Below are 17,479 nucleotides of genomic sequence, written 5' to 3'. Positions count from 1 at the left end.
TGGTGCGGCAGTGAAAGGGTTAAAGGGACAACATAAGAGGCCATGTGGACATAATCCCTAGACTATGGAATCACTACTTTATGTAAAACATCAATTAGAAAACACTTCCGCACGTTATCTACCCGGCGACATGTAAACAATCACTCTGATGCAACGTTCCGCCTGCTTCAGTCTGATTGGGTAGAGATAATCCCTCTGCACCTGGCATGCAGATAACAACCAATCACCAACGAGGGTGAGAATAAATACTGCAATATGGCATGGGGAGGGAGGGAGGGGGGCAGAACTGCCTGATAGAACATTGTCCTACACCCTGAGAGGCCAGAGCAAGCGCAGAGTTAATCTCTGCCAGAGAGTTCAGCCCAGAGCTGATACTGGATCAATACAGCCGATACTGGATCAATACAGCTGGCCGTTGAGCTGCCGGAGGACTCCAACTACAAATTCTCTCAGCGTCTGGGGAGGAGGAAGAAGAGGAGGAGGAGCCACAGGTTACCAACACGGCCACAGAAACACAGCTACGGTGAATAATCATCTGGTGTCGTCACGATTAGGGGTGTCCCGATCCGATCACGTGATTTTCAGAAGATCGGAATCGGGTAAAAAAAATCATAAAGTTCATAGTCTCGAATTATTCTGCACTAAGCCAATTTTATATTTTATTTTATTATTTATGACTGAATGTAGCTACTAGTCAAGCTACCTCTGTTACTGCACTACCTTTGTTATTGCACTATTCTGCACAGCATTTGTTTTAGTTTACATGGTTATTTTGTGGTGCACCAATGATGAGCTTTATTTATTATTTTATTTTTTATTTTGATCCAATGCTTCAATAAGTGAAAAAAATAAGCTATATATCCATGTTTGATATAATGGATAGTTGGATACTGTTAAATAAAAAAAAAACTTGATTTGCATTTTTTTTTCTTTTCTTTTTTCTTAATGCATTGCCGAAAGTTCGGATCGGGAACAATCAGTATCGGCAGATACTCAAAATCACATGATCGGATCGGAGGCAAAAAAATGCGATCGGGACATCCCTAGTCACGATACCAACATTTACACCTCGATACCGGTTCTAAAACGACTCAGCGGCAAGAACCTAAAGCCCCAGGAAAGGTAATAATTGGAACGAAACATTCTTTATTAAAATAATTTTGTATTAGGGCGGTTAGGTGGCGTAGCGGAGATTGCGTTCGTCACCAACCCCGGAGCTGTGAGCTGGATTCGCCTGTTCCAGCTCACAGCTCCGGCGTTGTCACCAGCTTGGCTGGCCGTTCACACTAATACAATTGGCAGTATTAGAGGGTGGGAGAAGCTGGCGGGGTGGGTCCGGGTCGTTGTAAACAGCGACTCCTACAGTTCGGTCGGGGCGCCTGCTAAGCGCGGATGGGACCTGAGTGGGATAGTGTGATCCTTCCACACGCTACGGCGCTACGCCCTCTCGGAGAATATCCGCGCTGCCAGGTGAAAAGAAGCGGTTGATTGGCTGGACGTGTGTCGGAGGAAGCACGTGATAGCCTCCACTCTCCCAGATGATCTGACTGTGGGGGGTAAGTGCGCAGCGACCAGGAAGGGGATTGGGAATTGGCATAACGACTAACATTGGGATGGGAGAAAATCGGAGGAAAATGGAGGGGGGAAAAGATATATAAAAAAAAAAAAAAAACATTTTGTATTAACACTTTGGTTGCCTAAGGTTAAATTCATGATATACCATAGATTGCCAGCGCTATTTGTCTATGGAGAAAGTCCCCTTCTTTGCAGGGCTATAACTTTTTAAATTCTATTGCTACATTGCCATTATTAGGGCCCATTCAAAGTCCTATATGTATTGTTCATTGTGTAGCAACGTTAAACTTTTTCATTCACATATTCATAGAAAAGTATGGTCTAATGTATAAGTATGTTTTCATCTCTTTCTGCAGCTTTCTCCAGAACGTGATATATAGCCCCAAATGCATTATATTGATGATGAAATACAGTTTGATGGCAATCAGCGCGATATAAAAAATTCCAACTAGACGTACTTCTAGAAGTTACTACACGTCATCTGATGTTGACCGGATGGGCGAGGGGGCGTTTATAATTCCGTGGGCAGCGTTATACCAATCATCTAATGTGGGTCAAATGTTGATAATAGCAGTTAGTATCAAAGACGGTAACGTTACACGCTGAAACTCACCCCAGTCTCCGCGCGCCGTTGGGCGATCATCGTCGAGTAGAAATTTTATCATTATGGGATATATTTTTACCCGGTCCATCTCCAGCTTGTATAATGGTATATACGTCCAAATCATGTTGTTTATCGAGTTATTGCCAATCGATCACCGTGTAGCGTGACGAGCCAGAGTCCCATGAACTATAGCGAGCGCCCGGAAGTACTACGGTCGTCATGACAACCTCTATTCAACATCCTGTTTGGCGATTGCGCCGATCGGCCACCAGATGGCGCTCCTGAACCGCCAGAGAGCTCAGTGGGTCCTGCTGGTGGATCTCAGGCCAGCGGAGGGGACATATGAATCCGATCGCAGATTTTTGAAATATTGATATAAGGACGCTGTACAGCGTCCCCCGGCAACTTGAGCATGGCCAGCAATGACGTGAAAAGACGTTTCATGGCAGTCAAAGTGTTAATAAAATAACCGAAAGTATTTTGACGCTGTTGAAATTTTAATCATCAAAAATAATGAAATGATTCTGTTACAGCTGCTGAGAGAGAGAGAAACACTTGCATTGTTGAATCCTGGCTTTAGATTAGATTAGGTTCAAACGCATTGTCACCATACAGCACAAGTACAGTACAACGAAAAGATGTTTGGCATCCAACCAGAGTGCAAATGTAACAGTAATGTACAGGCGATTAAACTGGGTATAAAATATACAAATTAGTACTACGGAGTGTAGTGCTAATCAGATTTATGTACAGACTAGAGTTGTAGTATAATAAATAAAGACAGTATGACTACTACTGGCCAGCAGTGTAACCAGTAAGAGTATATACAGATATAGTAAGGGACTATGTGCAGGTAAGTACAGACTAGGGGTGGAACGGTTCACAAAATTGACGGTTCGGTTCGTATCACGGTTTTGGGGTAACGGTTGTCGGTTCGGTTCGATACACCTTGTTAAAAATAAAAGATTATGTAACACTCCAAAAATGTAAACATGCTTCTCATTTATTTAAAAAATGTAAAAGGTTTACAGCGGTGTGCCTTAAATAATGTTTGGCAGACCGAACTGACTGATAAATATAGGCTACATTTGTCAAAGTATTAACTTAGTGCGAACAAATAAAATAATTAAACCTTTCTATTTTTGTGGCCACATTATAGACAAAGGCCATCAACACAAAGTATGCATATGCTCAACCAGCACTAGACTTTCCTTTCTTTAAAATAAACACAAAAAAACAATGTCGACAATGTTTAAATTCCCTGATTGTCAGTTCTTAATGGAAAGATTAGTTTTCCGCTTGAAATTAAAGTGCAGTATTTGAAATACAATGAAATTGGCTGGATTTCTTATCAAAAGGAAAAGTGTCACTGTGTTATTTAAAATAAATAAACAAACAAGTTAGAAGGCCATCAATATAAAATGCTGTACTGTTTCAAAACAACACTGCTCTGTTCATTCTATTTTAAAAATACGTACATTGTCTGTCTACATTTATTTAGACTAACATTTAAATATTGTAATTCGGTGAGTTGGAACTATCTATGGGTTGGCGCGGGGACAGTTTAGCGTGTGGGACCTTCTCGACTCTAACGTTACCGTTACCGGAGTTGAATCGAGTCGATAACATGCAGTGGAAAAGCGGCAATAGTCCCGGTTGGAGTTAGTAAAACACAGTTGTATGTTAGCCTTCTTGGATGTTGAATAAACGCCTATCATTGTCTTTCAACACCCCGCCTCTCAGACTCCCATTTTCTCCTCTGCTAGCTAGTACGGTAACATTTCAGGTCGGCTGTATTACAGCTGGCGGGCTACTACCATAGTTAAAGTGCGTTGTGTTGTCGTACAAACCGTGCTAACGTTATGCGTGTAGGCCTATGTAATGTTAATGGCTATGTTTTTAAAGTCGTAATGAAGATTGATTTATAATATATTGCGTTTGCCATTTCCACAAACTGACGAGCACCTGCTGCCAGCTGAGCAGCCGCTGCGTCACCTCTCCCGGCTGCGTCTATACTTCCCACAAGCAAGTTGTCCTTTTGCGCGATCTGATTGGCCACTGACGTTTCTGGTCATGTGACATGTGCGCCCAATTGTGTGACGGCAAGTTCTTTTGGACGGTTAAGCTTAGGCACTCTTTCGAAGTTGGTTAAGGTTAGAGTTTGTCTTAGAGCGTGGCGATAGAACGCCAGCCCTGATTCCAAACTCTAACCTTAACCAACTGCGAAAGAGTCGCCTAAGCTTAACCAGTGATAAACTAGGCGTTAGGTCGTTTGCAGGCTGTTCGACGTGGAAATGGGCTGAGACACTGCTCGTCATGCGATTGGGCACACATGTCACATGACCAGAAACGTGCGTGGCCAGTCAGAGCGCAAAAAAACGGGAACGCGGAAACACGAACCGTTTGGTAAAAGCATAGACGCCTCCCGGCTCCCTGCCAAATGAAGATTTTTTTTTTTGGCTCATCCAGGGCCGTGAACCGTACAATACACACACGGCCCGAACCGGGGAGGTCGTGCCGAACGGTGTACGGTTCGAATGCATACCGTTCCACCCCTAGTACAGACATGTGAAGATAGGTATATATGCGGTGAGAATAAATATATATATACAGTATATATATATGGTATATACAGCATTAGCATAGGCAGAATCACAAACAGACAATGTGGAAAAACTGCTTTAGTGCGTGTTCAGCTGACACTGTTGACACGCCCACTATGCAAAGTGTGCGCACTCTCTCTCTCTCATACACACACTGCTCCGGTCACGCATCCACTCAACTCAGAAAATACGGCATCAGCCTATTATTCTAAAAGTATCGACACTAATAAAATATCTATGTAAATGATTGGACCGGCTGGGTATCGTGATACTTTTCTAGTATCAGTGTATCGTGCGCAACCCTAATATCATCTCTATAGGGAGGTGTAGTCTGACGTCACGTTAGTGTCCCGCGCGGTCCACCCGTGTAGGGATTCATCATTGGTAAAATGTATCATCGGCTATTGTAATACTTCTGCCTCGTGAACATTGGCAAGCTTTCCATTTTTGCACAAAATGAGTTCCCTTCTATCACTTAACATTATTGTTTAAGCATTTTTGGTTGAAATAAAATCACACGTAATTATTTCACGATTAATTGCAAATAGTTTCATGTCGAGCTATAATAGATTGTGGATGAATACGCACAGAAAAGGTACACCGTGCCAATGTTCATGCTTTATTTGTTTTAAACGAGACGATTTAGAAACGTGTCCATTGGAAATACATTGCGTTTTCAAGATGGTGGACCGGCCGGCAACAACAATGACGTAACCACTACACCTCCATATAGCGATCAGCAGTAAGAACCAGAAAGCCGCTTGGTTGACGGTAGGGGTGGGAATCACCAGAGGCCTCACGATACGATATTATCACGATACTTAAGTCACGATACGATAGTATTGCGATACTAAATATATTGCGATGTGCTGAGTATTGTGATTAATATTGCGATATATTGCGATTTATTACCTTTTTTCAACTGCAAAGTAAAACTTTGTCAACATGTTTTATCTAATAAAATAAAGTGTTCAGTCTGTTCGTCTCACTTCAATAATTTTTATTGCAGCAAATGGGATTTTCTCAAGCAGGCAGATGTCAACACTGTAATCTGTGTTGCATGTACCTGACAAACTGAACTGTTTGTATTACAGTCATATTCCAACTTAACTGAATGCACACGTGTGCCTGTGTGGACTACTGTACTATTACAGGTATTGAAATGAACAATGCAACTTCCTTATACAAAAAAATTTAAATAATTTTTTATATTTTTTTAATTATAAATAAACAATAAAATATCGATACTTGGCGTCCTTGTATCGATACAGTATCGCCACGCAAAGTATCGCGATACTACTACGTATCGATATTTCCCCCCACCACTAGTTGACGGCCTGCCTCCTCACCTGGGGCTTACAGTGCTCCTCGATCCAGCTGAACACGCAGGCGGAGAGCTCCTGGAAGCTGGTCACCGACACGGAGGTGCTGAAGGACTGGAACAGGGAGTCCATGATGCTCTGGAAGATGCTGAACTTCACCTGGTCCGACACCTGCTCCTCCCCCTGCTGGGGGTTGTTCTGGTGGGCCTTCACGATGTGCTCGTAGTTCCTGCGAGAGACGGAACAACGGGATTACAGAGTCGATCGATCGCCTTCTAGTGTGTGAACTGACGAACTGAAGTTTGTTGCGGTTGCACAATTATCTAACGTAGAAGAATGGTAAGTGGACTGCATTTAGATTATTATTAGTGCTGTCAGGCGATTAAAAAGATTTATCTAATTAATTACAGGATTTGTAATTAATTAATCTAATTAATCACATTTTAATCGCATAACCATTTTATGCCTGATATTCTATATTCTATAATCATATTTCAAATTGCAAGAATTCAGTACTTGTAGGAGCCAAAGCTATATTTAGGTTATTGTATTATATAATTGTCATAATAGTACATTCTAGAACATTTGTGATGTCACAGTATGATGTCATGGTCGAACATTCTAGAACATTTGTGATGATGTCATAGCCGCACATTCTAGAACATTTGTGGTGATGTCATAGCCGCACATTCTAGAACATCGAACATTCTAGAACATTTGTGGTGATGTCATAGCCGCACATTCTAGAACATCGAACATTCTAGAACATTTGTGGTGATGTCAGCGCCGAACATTCTAGAACATCGAATATTCTAGAACATTTGTGGTGATGTCATGACCGAACCTTCTAGAACATTTGTGTATCTATATACAGTATTATTCAGCAATTCTCTCAGCCAGGTCAGTGTGCATCTGTGGACCATCCATTTGGATATCTTTGTTTTACACTGGAGTGGCTGTGTACATAATTTTTCATTATCAACGAACGTACTACTCACGAGTAAGTAATTTTAACCAGTAGAGTGGAACGTCTGCCCTCATAGTACTGTATCTACAAAACCTTCTGTTGAATCATCTTCCATTGATTAATTTGCTTAGATTTTTCAGGTCTGGTCAATTTGAGCATGGTGTTATTCACAGTCAAAGATACAATTTTTTTTATTGATATTCTCATTTGGTTCATTACAATTTACTCAAGCCTAGTAACAGACACAGTATTTCTGACACTGGGAATACATAGATGGCTCTAGAATCAGATACCAAGAACATGCAAATGGACCATATAAAAAAAAGTCTGTAAATGTGTATTCTATGTTCTTATGGAATGAATGAGATTTAAAAAAAAAAAAAAAATGTAATTCATTTTGAGTTAATTTTCATAACGCGATAATTTGCTGTGTAATTAATTAATCTAATTAATGCGATAAACTGACAGCCCTAATTATTATATCTCTTTTATCCGAAGCGCTTTACAACTTATACCTCACTCACACGTTCACACACCGACGGCGGAGGCGACCGTGCGAGGTGCCGACCTGCTCATCGGGAGCAGTTAGGGGTTAAGTGTCTTGCTCAAGGACACTTCGACGCGGTGCCGGGACCAGCGAGAGTTGAACCAGACTCCTGGCTCTTGCACAGGGGGTCAAAATTAACAGACTCCTCAACTTCAATGTTCAAAACAAAAGCAAAACAACCATTTTGGAGACAGAACTGTGGCTGACTGTTTTTGACTAATGTGATTGCAGTTACAAACAGTAACTCTGTAATTATCATTTTGGAACATCTTCAACTCATATACATACTGCAGCTGCAGGGAATTCTAAGCTCATACTATAAAATAATTTCTTCAAACCTGTTCATCATCTTTGGCTATAAGCAACTAAATGGCTACAGGCTAATAGAAAAAGGCTTGAACAGACAGCTAGCTTGGTGGAGAACACTGATAACACAATCTGATGAAGACCTAGTGGATATAGTTTGAAAGCTGCACACTTGTATCGTCTTGATACTGTATCGATTTCTTTTTTTTAACTGCACATGGGAAACCAGAAGCTATCTTGAGAGGGAGATAAGGCTTTGAGGTGCTCTTTGCAACACAAAAACTATGTTATAAGGGGAAATACAGATGGCATAAGAAACACATTCTTAGATCAGCCCAGGATAAAGATAAATTAATCGTCTCCATGGAAACGGGCAGCAGGGCAACATGTCCCCGTCTGTGCAAGACTCGTCGGGTAGGCCAGGGAAAACAGCGACGTTTTGCATTTTCCGAATGATTTCGTTTGCACGTCCAAGTCGAATGGCAACAGCATTTTAGCTGGCCCCGCGACAACGCTAAAAAGGTGTTTTCATTGTCAAAAGTCCCTTGGACCGGTGGCATCTAACATCATGCAAGCCGTTTCCGTAGTCGGGCGCGTGCCCTAGACACCAACGTCCGGTGATGTGTGCTCGCGACGACTACCTGCCCGTGCATGCTCAGTGTTGAATGCCTGCCCGGCCCGCGCTTGCAACATCGTTGCCGTCTGACCTTGCCTAGGCTTCTGGCAACAAGGAGAGCTCAGGAGACAACGATCGTCTAACCTGACTGTGTATTTCACGAGTGAAAATGCAACGTCGCTGTTTTCCTGTCGTGTAACCCCCCCTTACTACTGCTTGATTGAATCCTGCCACTCACTACTGTTCACTACTACTACTACTGTTATCACTATTGTCATTATGACTTGCACTTTGTTCTATGTTCTATTTATTCTATTACCTATCCTACCTGTATTAGTGATCCATACTCTTGGAACGCCCTTCAATGCACTTTACTTTAGAGTTTGATACTCTTCCAACCTTTGGACAATTTATAGCTTTAATTAAAAATCATTGTATGTAATTTTGTAATTGCTTTTAGTCTTTCCGGTTTCTTGTTTCCTGTATTTAACTTGATCTTACCGTGCAGATTACTTGTTTTTATCTTATTTTAACTTGGTTTTATCGAGCCAATTACTTGTTTTTCTATCTTATTTTAAGTTGATCTTATCGTGCAGATTACTTGTTTTATCTTCGTGTTATTCTATATCTTTTAGTTGTTTACTCAACATCACTGTAAATGAGGGAAACCTCAGTGTCCCTGGAGTTTAAATAAAAGGTTGAATGGATTTTTTTTATTAATGGCTGAAAAGGTCTTGGGGGGGGGGGGGTCACTCCCTTACGTCTTCATGATCTTCAGCGCCATCACTTCCTTCCTCAGCATGGACACTTCCTCCTCCTGCTTCTTCTTCTCTTTGTGGAGAAACTGGATGTAGTCAATGGCTGCAAGAAACACAGAAAACCACGAGTCAGGGATTTCTTCAGCTAGGAAAGTACATCGCAGCAGAAGTCCATCTCTAGAGTACAGCTAGTTCCTGTGTCTAGAAATGACACAACGTTCTACTTCTCCTACAGGATTCCTATGCGTCATTCTGTAAAAGTGCCAGTGAATGGTAGCAATACTTTGGGCCAAAATTATTAAACATACCCTCCCATTTTTATTTTTTTTTGTACAAAACAAACACAGAACAGATACGTACATGTGTGCGTATGCATACACACAGTGCAGTCAGTTAAGTCTGATTCCAGTGAAAAAAATAAGTTTTGGTTGTTTTTGCTCTGTACTCCAACATATTGGATTTGAAATCATCTGCATATATACCACATATACCGGATACTGATCAATTAAAGATAATATATTCCTTTATTGATCCCCTTGGGGAAATATACTATGTGTAAGAGTAAAAGAAACAGTATGCTGTGATTGTTTCACATTCCGATCTGTCTGAGCCAACCATCGCTACTTCTAAATAGTCAAAACAAATCAAATCAAATCAAATCAAATTTATTTGTAAGGCCCGACAACACACGTTAATGTCCCCATGGGCCGTACACGTCTTCTTTAAACAAGTCAAGAAGAAACATCACAATAAGTCAAGAACAAAACAAGAACACCATAAGGTCAATTTTTTTTTAATAAATGCAAAAAAAAATGAAAAAACGTTTCACTGGACTCAGACTAATGAACCACACTGTTAATCACAAATTACATGAGAACAGTGATTAGCATCCAAAACCCATAGGAAAAAATTATTCCTGATGCACATATTTGACACATTTGATCTATTTATTACAAAAGATTTGTACTACATTTCTACCCATTTTGTACTTTAGTTTGTATTTTGTATAGTGTTTGGTCTTTATTTTTTTTACTGTATGAAGCACATTCTCAGGGGGCTCATACAGAACCAAGCATTTCACTGTAATGTACGTGTACCTTATATGTGACAAAATAAAACAAAACTTGACTTATCTAAGTAAGTACATTTCTGAGTCTTACTTTTCTGCAGTATGGTGGCCTTGCTCATCTTCTGTGTTCCCACAGCAAACTCAGACTGCTGCTGACAGGTGGGCACTATCGACTGGAGGTCATCATAGCCTTTCTGCAGGAGAACAACAATCACAAATAATAATAATAAATAGAAAAACAGGGAAAAGAAAAAATATAATCCAATTGTACAACTCAGTTGTTCATGTGTGAAGACTCCTACACCATCTTGTATATTTTTTACAGTCTTTATTCTTTTAACAAAACAAAAAAAAGATTTACTGTATGAAGCACAATCTCGGGGCTCATACAGAACCAAGCATTTCACTGTAATGTACATGTACCTTACTGTATATGTGACAAATAAAACAGAACTTGATCTATAGATTAGATTGATTAGATGTATTTTCATCATACGGCACAAGTACAGCACAACGAAAATAAGAGTGCAAATGTAACGGTAAAGTGCAACAGCAATATACAATGGACAGGTGATTATTAAACTGGGTACAAAATATACAAATTAGTACTACTGAGTGTAGTGCTAATCAGATGTATGTACATAGTTGTAGTATTACTATGTACAGTGATACAGGTAAAGAGACACTATGGTAGTAAGTCATACTGGCCAGTAGGGCTGCACGATTCTTGCAAAAAAAATGTGAATCACGATTTTTCTCTCTAAGAATTGAGATCACGATTCTCTCACACGATTCTTATTTTTCGTCATCATTTAAAAAAAAAAAAAAGGTTAAAACATATTTTTAATCGTGCAGCCCTACTGGCCAGCAGCGTAACTAGTAAGAGTAGGATATGTACAGATATAGATATAGTAAAGGACTATGTGCAGGTAAGTACAGACAGGTGTGGATAGATATATATGCGGTGAGAATAAATAAATATATACGGTATAAATATATAGCATTATTGTACATGCTATCATACAGAGCTATGGGTTATATGCTGTTGACTAAAGACGCACTTCTTCAACCATTATCTGAATTAAAAAAAATAATAATAAAATAAAATAAATTAAATTAAAAGATCTAACCCTAACTAACCTTACTGTCCTGCACTTGTCCTAATAAACTAACCTACACTGTAGCACTCAACACTTTGATGAACATTGTTACTCAGCTGATAGAGTTGTGCCCTTCCTGATGACTTGTCGTACAGAACTTGTAAGTCGCTTTGGATAAAAGCGTTCAGCTAAATGACTAAATGTAAATGATATGCAGGTGTACAAGTAAGTATATAGAGGGGTTATATGCAGTTATATTCAGAAAATATGGATGTAAATATGCGGTATACACACAGCACTGTTGTACATGCTATGATACAGCAGCAGCCGTACCTTGATAGCGTCCCTGCGTTTCTGCTCCGCCTGCGTGTGCGCTTGTCTCCGCCGGTCTTTATAGGAGTCTTTATACGAGGCTTCATGTCTGTAGTCACTGTCCTCATCGTCTGTAGAGCGGAGGGGAAGCATGACATGGGACAGGAATGATGCCGAGGTCAGTTTAAAAAGCAGTTAAAAAAATACACATTAGAAAAATACAGAAATGAGTAGTGAGGATAAACAATTATGTTATATTGTGTATGTAGTGATGTACTATAGTCACTGCTGTCAAGTTAATCATGTTTTTTATTGTAAACTTTTAATATAAGTAAAAATAATATTCTATATTGTAATATACTAAATTATGTAAATCCTAGTAATATTAATGGAAGAACAAATACAAATGTAAGGGGGTAGGGATCAATACGCTAAGCTTCCCTCTACTCCTTTTTTTGGACATGTCTGCCAACCAAACACATTGCTCTTTTGTTTATAATTCCTGTTTTTTCTTTGTTCTTTTTTTTTAATGTTTTTTTTCTTCTTTAAGGATTTTTTTTATTTGTTGTTATGATTGTTTGGTCTGACGGATCAAGACACTGAGTTGTTTGAAGAAATAAGAAGAATAACATGTCCAAGAAATAAACTTTTCATTAATTCATACATGGCGCTTCACATCGGAGGTACAGAGGCTGAACTAGGTCACTTGGGAATAGGAATTACATAAGCGTCCCGTGTTACATTAAAACACAGCCTTCCTGGACTATTATATTTGCGCATAGACTCAAAACTGTGAGCATCTGAACATGTTTATGTTTATGTTTATTTAGGATGCACTTGACAAAAGCTATTCTTCCTGGGGTCCGGCACTTACAACAATATTCAATACATTATTACATCATTATCAACATCAATTACATCATCAATTACATCATTATCAATCTCATCCTCAGTTAAGGATGATATTGTACAAGATACTTATTAGTATAAAGTATTCAAATCAAATAATTCAAATCAAATAAATAGTGCTTCCTGAGCAGCACTCACTGCCATCAACATAAATACAATTAACAGTCGATTGGTTTTCACCGCTCTGCCATATGACACTGTTTATATTAGAAACACACACTAACTATTAAACTAATAAACTATTTGTGGCAAAAGTAATTCAGGTTCTCTCCTTTTGTGTCGTCTCTTCTCGGTGAGAAGGGGGAACGTGATACCTGTATTGGGCACAGAGGAGGCGCTCGTGGACCCGATGCTGTTGGCCCTAGAGACCACGGTACCCTTCCTCGCCGATTCAGTAAAGAAACCTATGAACGAAACAAAGACGTGTTTTAAGACATAATACAGATAATAATAGTCAACTTTATTTGTATAGCACCTTTCATGTTTTTTCTTTAGCTTCGTATAGCTAGTTTTTATGTTCTTTTCAAATGTAGCACTTTGAGATTTGCTCCGCAACTGTAAAGCGCACTACAAATCAGATATATTATTATTATAAGAATTGCAGCTCAAAGTGCTTCACAGCCGTAAAAAAAAGAAAAGGACGGCACATAATTTGCAGATCAAAAGCAATGACATAAAACAAGTATAAAATAGATAGCAGCTAAATAGACAAGTCAAGGTAAGGTGAGGTGATAAGGGTGGGACGCTTGATCCAGGAGACCAGAGACACAACAACATCACATTACTAGGGCTGGAATCACAGAAAATATACAAAAAGAAAATAGAAAATATTGACAGTCAATGTAAAAGACTGCATGACACACAAGAAGACACTCACTGTGATCAAAGCCGTTGTCACTGAAGGCACCGTCAGTCTGTTGATCCATCCCAAGCTATCACAGGTGGTACAACAAGATGAGAGAGAGAAAACACATCGACGGAATGAGAGGATGTGTGATTGAAGGCTGAACTAGACTGATATGATAACCACCCCCCACTGAGAACTGCCCTGATTTGAAGCTGACTTGGCTCATTTCTGGACGCAAGTGTGGAAGAGCAGTGTTAACTGTTAACATGCCGCTTTCAACATGGTCCTTTTTGGCTTTGTCTAATAATCTAGGACAGGGGTCTGCAACCTGCGGCTCTTTAGCCAAGAATATATATATATTTTTGATCTCTTATTTTGGAGATCGATGTCATACTGTGACACTGAAATGAAAAAATATTTCATCAACTAAAATATTTAGTCAACTAAAATATTTCATCAACTAAAATATACAGTATGTCACACCCCGCGCCTCTCCCTGCCGTCTGCAAGTGGCTAATCTTGAGTTTCCGACCCCCCAGTAAGTTAAACATGGATACATCCAAAAAAAGGAAAGTCTGAGGAAAATAGAGGGTTTAATTCAGCGTGGACAGATTAATTTGCTTTCACGACTAACCTGTATGCCTGTATAAAGTAAAAATTTACTTTTTATTTGATAGATTTTCCACAAATAAGGGAAGGACTCAAATATACCTGCATAGTTCAGGGTTTTATTTCAAAGCAGGTCTACACATGGTAGTCTTTTTTCGAAGTGGACTACTTTTTATTTTATAAATGTTCCACAAATAAGGGAAGGACTCAAATATACCTGAATAGTTCAGGGTTTTATTTCAAAGTCAGTCTACAGACACCAGTGTTTTGTCTCCTCTTCTGTGTTTTATTTAAAAATAGGTCTACACAGCCAGTCTTTTTTCTTCTCTTCATAAGAGTTTGAGGTTTTCCTTTGTTATAACAGGTAAAAACAGCAATAAAAAGTCAAAAAATTTCTTTTTGTTGCTTTATAATTCCATTAATGCAACAAACTGTGTGCTATAAGTATAAAGTATAATAAATCGCAAATGGGTGGCTGGGTGGCGCAGCGGACTAAGCGCTCGTCACCAACGCGAGAGACACTGGTATCGAATCCGGCTGTCAGCGTTGCCTCCGGCTTGGCCGGCCGTCATACTGGCTCAATTGGCAGAGTCAGCGGGAGGGAAGCCGGTGGGTGGTAATCTGGTCGTTGTAAACAGCGACTCCTACAGGTCGGTCAGGGCGCCTGCACAGCGAGGGAGGGAGATGGTGAGGGTAGTGTGACCTCCCACACGTTACACCTCGCCAATGAGAGTCCGCGCTGGCAGGTGAAAAGAGGCTGCTGGCTGTCTCCTATGTCTCGGAGGAAGCATCTGATAGACTTCAGGGCTCCCTAGACCGACCAGGGGGCACATGCGAGCAACGACCAGGAAGGGGAGGGGGGAATTGGCATAACGACTACAAAATTGGGATGGGAGGAAAATACAGAAAAACTGGATAAAAAAAAAGAAAAAATCGCAAATGACTTTGGGTATGCAATCGTCCGGCGTTTTATGCTAAATGTGGGGTATGCTTGGGGATAACTATATATAAAATGTTGTTATACACTGTGTTATCTTCATTTTAAGGGTAAATTGGTTTTGCGGCTCCAGAGGAATTGTATTTTGTGGGAGGGGGGGGGGGGGGGGGGGGGGAAGTGGCTCTTTTGATAGTAAAGATTGTACAGTTTCTACGTCAAATGTATATACTATTTTTTCTGGACTCTTTTCGTATCACAAACAGTACTGTATTTGCAAATCTGATCTGTCATAAATGTATAGATGTAGCACTGTCTATCTGTATCTATGTCATATATGTTACGATGAATTGAAAATGGGGGACCCTGATGTAAACAAGACGAAAGTCTTTCTCTGGTCTGCATGCCCTTAACAATTGTATGTATTGAGCCGTACTGTATTGTACCCATTCTGCAATCTGTTAATAAAGTTTTCAATCAATCAAACCCCTGACCTAGGAGGACACTCACCTCACAGTGTGTTAAGGCTAACTGAGGATACAGAATGACACACTTGGCTACAACGTTACCCAAACACAGATACTGTCATGTATCAAACAAAAACAGTGTCAGTGTCCTATAATGTAGTGTAGATAATTAACAAACCAACAGATTGCAGAATGGGTAGAATACAGTACAGCTCAATACACACAATTGTTAAGGGGATGTAGACCAGAGAAAGGCGTTCGTCTTGTTTACATCAGGGTCCCCCATTTTCAATTCATAGTGATTAGCTAACGTTAATTTAGTCAGTTGAAGTTAACTTTACAAACACATTGGGATAAGGTTACGTTAGGCTAACGTTTAATAATAACAATCATAACATTGTGCACATAATAGGCTGCGTTACTGAGGACAGTGACAGCACAGCAACATACAGAGACACAACATCAGCAGCTATTGACACATCTCTGAGTCTCTACCAGGCTGTTAGCTTACAGAGCTAACCAAGCTAACCCCTTCACTGACATCACTTTTGCTCCTTGGTTTTAAATAACGTGATCAAACGCATTGCTGGAATCGGAGTGGCTACTAGTGTGAAGGATAATGTTAAGTTACTAGTTAATGTTAAGGCTAGTTATTAAGTGACTTACTTTCCAGTGGTCCTCTGGAGACATGGTTGGATCCGTCATCTTGGAGTGAGAGCTCCACTACTGGCCTCTCTCCTGACTGTGATGCACCGAGTGAGTCCACTTGCTCCTCAATAGGAAACCAACCTAGATTCACCCTGAAGAACTGGTTCTACCCGAAACGCTCGTTATACAAGTATCACAGAGACATCTCAAAGGTACTCACAGTTGCACGAGGGTTTCGCACAGAGATACGGGATGGTTTGAAAGCTCCGCGTTGCTAATAAACATGTTTAATATCTTCTATAAACTGCTCAAAACGGCGTTATTTCCGGCATTGGCTGCCTGGTGCGCCTGCGCTGTGATCACAGCGCATGCGCATCATGCACCCACCGCCGGAAATAACGCAGTGTTGTTGACCAGTTTATAAAATATATTTAAAATGTTTATTAGCAACGCGGAGCTTTCAAACCATCCCGTGTCTCTGTCCGAAACCCTCGTGCAACTGTGAGTACATTTGGAATGTCTCTGTGATACTTGTATAACGAACGGTTCGGGTAGAACCAGTTCTTCAGGGTGAATCTAGGTTGGTTTCCTATTGAGGAGCAAGTGACTGTGTGGACTCACTCGGTGCATCACAGTCAGGAAAGGCGATAGCTACCTATACTACTCGTCCTCGTCCTGTTTACCAAGACAGACGTGGGGAAAACACGACCCCTGATTGATTGATTGATTGATTGAAAACTTTATTAACAGATTGCAGAATGGGTACAATACAGTACAGCTCAATACACACAATTGTTAAGGGGATGCAGACCAGAGAAAGACTTTCGTCTTGTTTACATCAGGGTCCCCCATTTTCAATTCATCGGGACATATATGACATACATGACATTGTAGTGCCGAGAGATATAGTACTGCTACATCTATACATTTATGACATACCAGATTTGCAAATACAGTACTGTTTGTGATACAGAAGGAGTCAAGAAAAGGGAGTATATACATTTGACGTAGAAACTGTACATTGGAGGAGGTTGGGTGGGGGGGGGTTGGGTACATTGGGATATTGACAACCATACTGGGTAATTTACATTGGAGGTGGTTGGGGGGGGGGGCACACTGTATAAACAAGTAAAACTGTACATTGAGGGGGGGGGGGGGGAGGAGACACTGTACAAACAAACAAAATTGTACATTGGACTATTGACAAAACCATACTAGGTAAATGACTGTACATTGGAGGGGGTTGGGTTAGGATATTTACAGGGGCCAGTGTTGAATTGCAGTCT

The 17,479-nt window shown here is 40.3% G+C and overlaps 1 protein-coding gene across 1 annotated transcript; it reads right to left on the bottom strand.

The window, feature by feature from the left end:
• Positions 1–31: 31 nt before the first annotated feature.
• On the bottom strand, positions 32–16,323 carry mlx (MAX dimerization protein MLX). The gene is made up of 8 exons (XM_084329567.1): positions 16,212–16,323; positions 13,566–13,620; positions 13,003–13,092; positions 11,801–11,910; positions 10,459–10,561; positions 9,302–9,401; positions 6,132–6,333; positions 32–456 (listed from the first exon to the last, which is right to left on the bottom strand). Exons 1-8 carry the CDS (start codon positions 16,248–16,250, stop codon positions 400–402), a joined length of 756 nt encoding a protein of 251 aa, XP_084185693.1. The 5' UTR covers positions 16,251–16,323; the 3' UTR covers positions 32–399.
• Positions 16,324–17,479: the final 1,156 nt, after the last annotated feature.

This window comes from Notolepis coatsorum, assembly GCF_963971535.1.
Source record: "Notolepis coatsorum genome assembly, chromosome: 14".
NCBI lineage: Eukaryota > Metazoa > Chordata > Actinopteri > Aulopiformes > Paralepididae > Notolepis > Notolepis coatsorum.
This window is presented reverse-complemented; position numbering and strand designations above follow the sequence as displayed.